This window comes from Cebus imitator, unplaced genomic scaffold (genome assembly GCF_001604975.1).
Source record: "Cebus imitator isolate Cc_AM_T3 unplaced genomic scaffold, Cebus_imitator-1.0 Scaffold172, whole genome shotgun sequence".
Classification (NCBI taxonomy): domain Eukaryota; kingdom Metazoa; phylum Chordata; class Mammalia; order Primates; family Cebidae; genus Cebus; species Cebus imitator.
In genome coordinates, this window is record NW_016107487.1 from 863,421 (window position 1) to 873,660 (window position 10,240).

General features: G+C 59.1%; 2 protein-coding genes across 2 annotated transcripts in view; both read left to right on the top strand.

Moving 5' to 3' along the window:
- Positions 1–516, top strand: part of LOC108315470 (translation initiation factor IF-2-like) — a 45,572-nt gene extending 45,056 nt beyond the window's left edge. The window contains exon 4 of the mRNA XM_017544818.2: positions 103–516. Coding sequence (XP_017400307.1) covers positions 103–321 — 219 coding nt within the window. The 3' untranslated portion in view covers positions 322–516. The remainder of the gene's footprint in view (positions 1–102) is intronic.
- A 3,459-nt stretch (positions 517–3,975) lies between these two features.
- On the top strand, positions 3,976–8,476 carry SIX2 (SIX homeobox 2). Its single transcript, XM_017544828.2, has 2 exons — positions 3,976–5,126; positions 7,170–8,476. The coding sequence occupies exons 1-2, from the start codon at positions 4,567–4,569 to the stop codon at positions 7,483–7,485; spliced, it is 876 nt and encodes a 291-aa protein (XP_017400317.1). The 5' UTR covers positions 3,976–4,566; the 3' UTR covers positions 7,486–8,476.
- The last annotated feature ends 1,764 nt before the right edge of the window (positions 8,477–10,240 follow it).

Below are 10,240 nucleotides of genomic sequence, written 5' to 3' on the forward strand. Positions count from 1 at the left end.
GCGCCTCGCAACCTTGCCGGGCTCGGGGCGCCGCGGGGCGCGTTCTCCGACACGGAGAATTCGAGTGAGCCGACTGGCCGCGCCCTGACCTGCTGCTCGCAGGACAGCACAGGAAACCGCGGGTGCTGGCTTTGCGAGGAGCTGATTGCGTCGGCCGGCACCGGACGGACCCCGCGGGTGCGAGGGGCAGGTGGGAGGCGCCGGAGCCTTAGCGCAGCCCCGCCCGCCGCCACCTGCCCGCTTTCAACGAAACGCGTCGCCCAGGCCCAGGCGGGCGGCCGGGTCCCGGCGAGTGTGCGCAGGGAAGAGAGAACTCGGTGACTGTCTGGGGACCGCGCCCGGCCTGTCCCGGCTGAGACTCTCGGAGCTGGCTCATAGAGGGCGGAGAGCCCCCAGCCAGTCCGGGGCGTCCCAGAACCGGAGGTGAGCTGCATGGAGCGCCAGAGGCGGGCGGCGCCAGGGCCGGAGTCTGCCCCGGGGATTTCTGCCGCCTTTATAGGCTGGAAAAATAAAGATCAAAACCAAACCAAAAAAAGAAAAAAAAAAAAGCTCTAGTTCCCTGACTTGGCACCAGGCACCCGCCCCCTTCTCTTTTTCCCTCTGTTGCAAACAAGGTTTCTGGTTTGTCCAGAACAAAGGCCTTCCCATCTGCTGGCCTTGGAAATAGGCGGAGAGCAGCTTCTTTTTCCTAGATTACCCTATTCTTTCCAAAAAAAGACCCCATCCCAAAACTAGAGAAGCCCTAGGGAGGCCAGTGGGCTGCCTTCTCACTTTTCCCAAGTGCCCCCGGTGGGTGCAGTGTGCCAGCCCCGGGCTGATCAATGGTCGCTGGACAGTGAGTGCCTTTGGCTCTGTGCTGGGAGCTTCCTGCCCAACTCCAGACACAAAGACCCCAAACTGCCCCTGACAGTTTGTCTAGGACAAAACTATTCCATCAGCCTGAGATCATCGGAAGCACCCACCCACCCATGCTGCTGCTTTCCAGAAAGTCTCATCCTCCCAGGCGACTTCAAGGAAGCTTGGAGGTGAAAGGAAGCATTTCAGTGAAGCCTAAATTGCCATGGTTCTGAAAAGATTTCTCCCCGTAGCCAGGGAGTTTCTCCGGTTTGTGCTGGATAAAAAGCAAGTACAAGCCTCTTGGGAATGGGTCTTTGGAGAGGAAGGAGGACAGGGATTCCGGAGACTGGAGCGAGGTAGACCCAAAAGTTTCGGCACCACGCAGGCCTCTCAGCAACTGCTCTGAACACTGCATCTGGGGGGCTGAGATTGTCATCAGCTCCGGTTGGCTATTAAATCCTCATCCAGACACCTCCCAAGTATTCTGTCCTGTGGCAAAGACTATCAGGGAATGGGCCAGGCAGGGAAGGGGCCGAGGAGTGTGAGGAGACCCTCATTCAGTATGTAACCTTTTTAGGGCCGGCACCCAACTACTGCTACCAGGAGGTTCTGACCCAGACCTGCTGGAATCAGTTTCCTACAAACATGGGGGAGGAGGAGAACCAGGGGCATATTGACACACACCCATACATCGGGTAATGGTGGCCCAGGTTTTCAGTGCTTGCTCTGTAATGAGTTTTCATATGGCACACACTGTGTTATCCACGGTGGCAGGCCCTATGTCTGTCCTGTTCTCTCTGTGCTGCTGAGCATTGCCTGGAGGCTCCTGGCAGGGCTGACTCGTGGGTTTAGGGCCCAGGGGCTGCAAAGACGGCATCACTTGGAGGAACAGTGAGTCTGAAGCTCCAGAAAAATCTGCTTTTACTGAACATGGGCAGGACCCAGTCCTGGAGGAAGTTTAATCTTAAAGCTCCATGGGTCGGAGGAGTGGTACATTCATGGTGAAGGCTGTGGCCGAGGTTGCAGAGATTGTACGTTTTTTCAAGGTACAGAAACCCACCTCAGCCCAGAACCAGCAGGAACTTGAGAGATCACCTAGGTTTCAATCTAATAGTGGAAGAGAATGAAGAAGAGCAGACTGGGGACTGGCCCAGGGCTTCATACCAGGAAGTGACTGCCTGGTCTCACTCACCCACACCAGGCCAGGGTGCTCCTCTGCAGCCCCAGCCTAAGTATGCTGAGATGTACGACGGCCATTGCCAGGGCTGGGACCAGCCAGCCAGCTGAATCCTTTTAACCATGTAGCTGAAGAAGAGGTGCTGAAAAGAGTACGTTGCACTTTTGTTGGAGGTCAGCAAAGTGGGCTTTGAACCTCATCACAGTCTGGGGTAAATTCTTCTCCAGGGCTCCCAGGGTCTTGGGAGCCAACTCAGGGGCATCCCCTGTGTGGCAGTGCATGGGACTCTGGATAGGTGACCCGGACACAGCAGGCCCCCTCCCAGCCCACAGATGCAGACTCTAAAGATGCCACCTAGATTTCTGCAGAAAGCTGCCCCTTTCTGTGCCCGTACTGGCTTGGGAACTACTTTATCAGCCCTGTGGCCTCATTCAGCACACCAGGGTAGGCCCTTGGAAGCTAAAGTCTTAAGAGGAGTCCTAGGGTTCCACTCTCTCATGCCTGAGACACTCCCAAAAAACTTCCAGAATGCTGGAGCAGAGGGAAAATTTTCGACATCTTACAGAGAAGGAAACAGACACAGAGAAATGAATATATGCCTTACCGAAGACACCAAGTAAAGCCAAAAGTTGAACCCAGGGCGCTATACTCCCATTCCAGTGCTCCTAGCACGAACCCCCTAGAAAGCATAAAAGGGTGGTAAAAAAGAAACTGGTCTAGACTAGGGTTCATAGCCTAGGCTGAGGGCAGAGCCCAGGATTTGTGCTGGCTTGGGTCAGGCACTGAGAATGGCCCTGGAACTCCTGGCCTGCAACAGCTGAGGGGGAAGAGGGGAAACTGAAGGAAGTGGAAAGGAAGAGCCAGGGAAGGAGCTAAGCCCCGGGCTTTTCAAAACGTGGACAGCGCAGGAACACCCCCACAGGACCAGCCACGTGTTTCCACTGGCGCCCTGACAAAGAAGCAAAAAACAGGACCCCCTTTTAAAGCCTGTCATCCCGGAGCTCAGCGAGACCAGGTTCCCAGGCTGGAGTGGCCAGGAGCCGAGCCGAGCCGAGCCCCAACGGGGAAGCCGGAGGACTGGGAACCTTGCCTCCGTTCTCCTCCCTGACCTCCCACCAGGGAAGCCCCACCACCGTCCTAGAGTCCCTGCCCTCGCACCCGCCCCGGTGGGCAGACTGCGGGTTTGCGCAGTCCCCGGGTTCCGCCTCGCAGCTGCCTGCCCGAGTTAGCTTCCATAGAGGCCACACGGAACTGCCCGGCGCTCCTCGGGCTGTGGGACCCGTGGGGTTAAGTCTGAGTCCCCGCCCCGCGAAGAAGAGCGCGCAGAATTGGGGCGGTACAGGCCGCCGGGCAGCCGGCGGGGCTAGGAGAGGGAGGAAAGGCGGGATCCTCCGGGAAGTCGATTCTCCGGCGTCCGCCCGCTGCCACTGCCAAATCTTCCTCATTTCTTTCTTCTACTCCCTCCCCTTTTCCCTCGAGGACCGCTGGGTCCAGAGTTTCTAGGATGGGGGTGGGGCGCTGTCAGCAGGAAAAGCCAAGTCTTTGGGCGGCACCCGAGCACGTCCAAACTCTTCCATCCCACTAGCCTACACTGGGATGGAAAGTGCCCGGAGAACAGAGAGCCCGGGAGGGACGCGGCGACCCAGGTGGGGAGAGGGGGCACCCGGCAGGGCTGGGCGAGGCTGCAGAGCCTTCTCCTAGCGAAAGCTGCCCAAACTTTCTTCCCCTGGAGGCTCCTTCCACCCCTCTTCCTCCCCTTCCTCCCGGACACCCCCTTAAATGGTCTCCGCCTTCCCTTCTCTCCTCTTCCCTCCCCACCTCGATCCACCCTTTTTGGTCTTCTCGGGTCCCCACTCCGCTCCCCCCGCTCCCCCAGCGTCCTCCTCCCTCGCTCTTTGGGCATCCGCCCCGTCAATCTCCGCCGCCGCCGGCCCCTACCCGGCCCCTCTCCGCCTCCCAGACTCTCAGAGCGCCCCAGGCTCCGGTCGAGCCGCCCTCTGTTTTGCGCGGAGCCCGGCGATCTGTCAGCGGAGCCGGCAGGAGGGAGCCGCCCGGCCCGCCGGGGCTCGGGTTACCAGTGACTGACAGCGTCTCCATGGCGAATAATTTGACTCCGACTATTGTCTGGCGCGGGCAGGCTCCGGGTCAGATAACAGGACCAATCAGGGCGCGGGCCGCCGCGCCTCATGCCCGCTTAGAATAATATTATTAAAAAAGCTGAGAGCGAGCTAGACGGGAGGGAGAGCGAGCGAGAGGCAAGCGGGGGAACGGCGGGAGGGCGCGGAGCATGAGGAGCGGCGCCCCGGGCGGCCCCCGGGCTTGGGCTAGGGCGCAGGCGAGGCGCGCGGACGGCGGGGGCGCGGAGCTGCGCGGGACCCGCGGCCGGCGCGGGGACGTGCGGCCGTGACTCGGGGCTCGCCGGGGGCCAGCGCTGGGCCAGGGGGCCTGCCCCGCCCGCCTCTCGGCCCGGACGGCCCGGCGGGGAGGCTCCCATGCGGGACCGCGCAGCGCGGTGAGGGCGCGCGCTGGCAGGCGGGGACGCAGCCGGCACCATGTCCATGCTGCCCACCTTCGGCTTCACCCAGGAGCAAGTGGCGTGCGTGTGCGAGGTGCTGCAGCAGGGCGGCAACATCGAGCGGCTGGGCCGCTTCCTGTGGTCGCTGCCCGCCTGCGAGCACCTCCACAAGAATGAAAGCGTGCTCAAAGCCAAGGCCGTGGTGGCCTTCCACCGCGGCAACTTCCGCGAGCTCTATAAGATCCTGGAGAGCCACCAGTTCTCGCCGCACAACCACGCCAAGCTGCAGCAGCTGTGGCTCAAGGCGCACTACATCGAGGCGGAGAAGCTGCGCGGCCGACCCCTGGGCGCTGTGGGCAAATACCGCGTGCGCCGCAAGTTCCCGCTGCCGCGCTCCATATGGGACGGCGAAGAGACCAGCTACTGCTTTAAGGAAAAGAGTCGCAGCGTGCTGCGCGAGTGGTACGCGCACAACCCCTACCCTTCACCCCGCGAGAAGCGCGAGCTCGCAGAGGCCACGGGCCTCACCACCACACAGGTCAGCAACTGGTTCAAGAACCGGCGGCAGCGCGACCGGGCGGCCGAGGCCAAGGAAAGGTAGGAGTAAGTAGAACTTCCTCGGCGCCAGCTCCCCGGGGCCCCAGGGAGGGGTTTGCAGGGCTTCTGCCCGTCCCCGGGAGAGGCCTAAACTGGGCCCCCAGGCCCAGCCACAGCCCAGCAGCAACCCGGCCTAACCCGGACAGACGGTTCTTTGCCGGAGACCCGGCGAGCAGGGATTTGTCTAAAGCGGGCAGAGCAATTCAGGAAGTTGTCAACTAACTACCCGGTCGCTAGAGGAATTGGGTGGAGAAGCAGAGAGCTTTGGAGGAAGAGCAGGACTGTGGCCTGGATCCCCAGTGAAGCAGACACAGTAGGTCTGGTCCTGCTCAGGATGGAGGGGTTTGGGCCTAGGTGAAGGCGGGATTTGCAGATTTCTTCCTGGTGGCGCTTCCCGGCATTTCCCCCCAGCCTTACTCAGCTCCAGGCCAAAGCGTGATGGGGTCCGGACTGGGACTGGAACTTCCCTAGTATGACTTGGATGGGGAAAGCCTGGCCATTGATTTTTTTTGGTCAGATGTGGGAGTTGAGAGCGGGTCCTTTATGCCCTTAGAAAGGATTCAGAGGTGAAAGGGAGGAAGTGTCAGTTCTAGGAGAGAAGAGACGCAGGCCCTGTTTTCTGCCTTGCTAGAGACAGCCGCCCTTCCCAGGCACTCCAGGCCCCTGATGCCTCTCTCCTTGGGCCCTACCTCTGGTGGGTAGGTCGGTTTGTCTGCGGTGAGCTGAGAGCCACAGAGGGGCTGGGAGTTGGATGCCCTCAGGGAAACCAGGACTTCCTGAACCAGCCTAAGGGTTGATCATTAGGCCCTTGTCACTGCCTGCCCTATAACCCCTCAGGACCCCAAATCTGGAGAGAAACTGATTATGGGAACAGAATCTAGCCTGGGGTTAGGTACCTGAGGTTGGTGATATGGATGGGTTCCACCCAGAGTTTGAATGATCAGGGTCAGAGGTGGGGGTACTGACCATGGAAACATCTTGGGGGCAGTGGAGCAGGCTCAGATACTCCCAGGTATCTGAGACCCTGAGGTTGGAGTATCCACAGTGGTGAAGTCTCAGCTGCCAGCTCTGTGGGAAGTTCCCTCCCAGGAAAGCAGAAAGAAAAACCCTCCAGAAGCCAGTGACAAGAGATCCTACCCAGGATTTCTAATTTCCAAATCTGTGGAGGAGCAGTCAGTCAAAGGCTTAGAAGGAGGTGGGTTCTCTGCTGGGTCCCCCTCCACCCTGACTGGCATGTGTTCAGACTCCTGAAGACTTGGGTTCTCAGCCCAGGCCCCAGATGAGAGCGGCAGATTCCCCAGTCTCTGGTTACAATGGAAAAAAAGTCTCAGCCTTCTCCCAGGGGCTACCCTTTATGCCCCCAGCTTCTGGTCCCCCAGCTGATGTTTCCACTGTACCACCATGAAAAGGGAGTCCTCCATCCTTAGACCCAACAAGGGGAGCCCTCACAGGGCTGCCCAGTTTGGAGCTACAGAGAAAGCATGCTTAGCCCCAAGAGCCTATCTTCCAGCCAGGGGTCTCCCTTGGACAGAAAAATCAAAGGGAAATGAAGGCTTGTGAGATGCCCCAAATCCCTTGGCCTGGGATCCAGGGTTCCTTAACCTCTTAGCCCTGTGTCTACCCAGCAAACCTGGCTTGAGGGGCCTAGAGTGATCTGAAAATCCCAGCATCGTCTCCTCCTCCCTGCTCACCCCACAACTTCAGGAAACCCTGTTCCCCTGCCCCTCTGTTCCTGAAAAGAAATCTTGGTGAAGTTGGGGGCAGGGGGAGGAAATACAGAACAGAAAAGATATTGATGAGAATGAGAGGTGGGGACGATACGGGGAGAGAGGCAAGAGAAATCAGGTGTTGAGAGATCGCGAGAACAGGCAGAAAGGAGAACCCAGACCAGGTCGAGGAAATGGTAGAAACCGAAAACAGCCGCAGGCCGCAAGCTGGGGATCTGTCTCCCGAGGCCGGTGGCTGGCTCTGACTGCGAGTGGGATGGCGCTAGGTGCTCTCGATGTCCCCGCTGACCCGGCTGCTTTGCTCCCACACTTGCAGGGAGAACAACGAGAACTCCAATTCCAACAGCCACAACCCGCTGAATGGCAGCGGCAAGTCGGTGCTAGGCAGCTCGGAGGACGAGAAGACTCCGTCGGGGACGCCAGACCACTCGTCATCCAGCCCCGCCCTGCTGCTCAGCCCGCCGCCACCCGGGCTACAGTCCCTGCACAGCCTGGGCCACCCCCCGGGTCCCAGCGCAGTGCCAGTGCCGGTGCCAGGCGGAGGTGGAGCGGACCCGCTGCAGCACCACCATGGCCTGCAGGACTCCATCCTCAACCCCATGTCGGCCAACCTCGTGGACCTGGGCTCCTAGAACCTGTTTGCCTCGACGAGCTTGCCTTCTATGGCTTGACACTGGGGACCTGAGAGTGGCAGTGTCCAGGGGCGCCCGGCCCCTGCGGCCCCACCAGGTACTGAAAGACCCGAAGGCTGAGCGGGTGGAACAGCTGGTCAGGGTAGGGTGGATAGCTGTCAATGCTGGTCCTTGTTTGGGATTTATTTTCAACAAGTTACCTTTGGGATCCTTTTGGGGCTGGAGACTGGGTCTTGAACCAGAGAAAGGAATAAATTATACGCCATTGTCATTCTCTCTCCCTCCCCTTTCCTTTCTTTTTCCCTCCCTTGCCTTGCCTTTTCCCCCTTTTCTCTTCCTTTCCCTTCCCTCTCTTTTCTCCTTTTTCCTTCTCTCCCTTTCTCCCTCTCCTTGTCTTGCTTTCCCCTTTTGTCTCTGTTTTCTTCTAGATTTCTGGCTTCCCGCCTTTCACTCTCTCCTCTCTCCCTTTCTCTTTCTGTCTCTCCTCTTCTCTCCTGCCAGTCTCTTGTACTCTGTGTCTTAGTCCCTCCCTCTGTACCCCTGTCCTTCTCCTCCTGTCTGGTGGCCTATCTGCCCTTACCTCGGCCTTTGCTCTCCGGAGTGAGGAGTCAGAGGGGAAAGAGGAGAGAAAAGAAAGGACCTTTGAACCTAGGCCATCTCCAGAGGCCCTTTCCCTCGCCCCTGTGGCTCAGTGGGAGCTGCAGGTATCAGCTTTTCGCCTAGTAACTTAAGTGAGAGAAAAAGGGCAGCGCTACAGAAGCCCGTAAATGCCCCCTCCTCGCTAGCCCCTCGTGCTTCTGTCTTGGCGAGGCCCTGCCGCACCCCTCTCTCTTCCTCCCGAGACTGTGGCCACAGTGCTCCCGGCTGAGCGCGCCCCCCAGCCGCCGACTTGCCGTCTCCCTGTAATGCCCTTATGTGAATGTTCTTCGGGAAATATTTCTGCTTTTATTTTATAATAAAATTAGAAATCACAAATATATATATGGTTATATGCCACAAGGCCCGCGGGCCGGGAGTGCAGCAGTGTCTGATTTCCCTACCAAGACCGGACACCCCGGGTGGACCGTTTTGGTTGACGAGGCTCTCTGGCAAGTCCCTAAAACTGGGAGACACACGCACAGGACGTTTGTCAGTCGCAAGGTGAAGGCACTGAATCCTGAAACACCCCCCTCCCTTTTCCTGTCTGGGAAAACTCCCTGCAGAAGCGGGGAGGGGCAGCCTGTTCCCCTGCCCACACCAGCGACCAGCAGAGCCCTTGCCAGCCTCTTTCTTCCCCTTGAGGTCGAAGTGGAAGACGAGAGAGCCACTGCCTAGGGCGGTGCATGCGTTCCGAAGTGCCAAAGCTGGGGAAGAAATTGGGCCGCAAAAGTTTCCTGCCGCACGGACTCCTTGGCGGTGGTTGCAGTCTCCGAGACTGGGCGCGATGCCCTGCGCGGATTTGCGGGTCCCAGGGTTAGCCCCGCAGACCTCAGCTCCAGACGCGCAGGCCCGGTGGCGCGTGTGGCGGTGGAGCAAAGGTCTTCGAGCTCGCAAACCTGCTTCTGTGGATATGCAGTGGAACTGAAGGGACAGGGGAGGAGGGAAATCGGACTCTGGGCGGCCAGGCCGACGGGTGCTTGGGGTCCGAGGTTCAGACCGAGCTGGCGGCTCCGGCTCCGCACACCGGGCGCCTAGGTGCTTCCGCGGCTGTCAATTAACCTGCAGCGCCCCCTCCTCTCTGAGGTGCCAGCCCCCTCTTTAAGCAACGCCTCTAAGTCAGCCCTGGCAGATCCAAAGCGGGCAAGACTCCCAGAGGAAGAAGTTAAGACTTTCCCTCCTCGTGTCGCAGTGGCTGTAGGTACTGACCGCGTCCCTCCGCGACCAGGGCACCGCGGCTGGGCGGAAGGGAGGGGATGAGGCACTCGTGGGGCCCCGAGTTCCTGGAGCACTGTGTCCTCTCGGGGCTTTTCCTTTCAGCGCTTTCTGGTAAAGCCGGGATAAAATCAGAAGACCTTTTCGCTTGGACTTTCTAAGCATCAAGGATTCCTTCCTAGTTGAGATTGGAGCCAGCTGCGCAGGCTAACTTGGCGGGGAGACTGCACCTGAGTCTTGGCTCTGTGCGGGCCTGCAGGTCACGGGGCGACCCGGGAAGCTGGGACTGCTCGGTGTGGCTGCAGTCCTCCGTCTGAGGTCGCACCATGCTTCCCTCCACCTTTGCATCCCAAGGCAGCTCCTGCAGCCTCTCCTAGAAGCTCTGCTCTCAGGCACAGCTCAGGTCCTCCCGGGAACTGGTCTGTGTTTCTAAGGCCTGAGTGGGCCCAACCTCTGCTGACTGGGGGGATGAATGGCAGGCTACTGCCTGAAGGTCCAAAGAGACTCAAGCGATGCCCGAAGCCACGTTGGGACAGCCTAGCTGTCCACACAGGACTTGGCGCTGTCCTGTGGGAGATGCCAGGGCCCACTCTTCTATGTGCTTACTTCTAGGGAGGAAGCACACAGTAGCCTCTGTAACCTGTCTCACCCCTACCCATCCCCCACTTTCAAGTCTCACACTGACAGGAAAACAGGCTCTATACCAGCTTTCACAAGGATGGGAACATACATATTGAACATCAATTAAATTCAAGATTATTGAGAACCTGCTATGTGCCAGACATGATGGACAACACCAAATCCCCTCACCCTCTCACACAGCCACCACTCAGAGAAATACACAGACTCACACACACGTTCACACTTGCACACATTAACACAGCAGACCCTCCACCCATTTTCA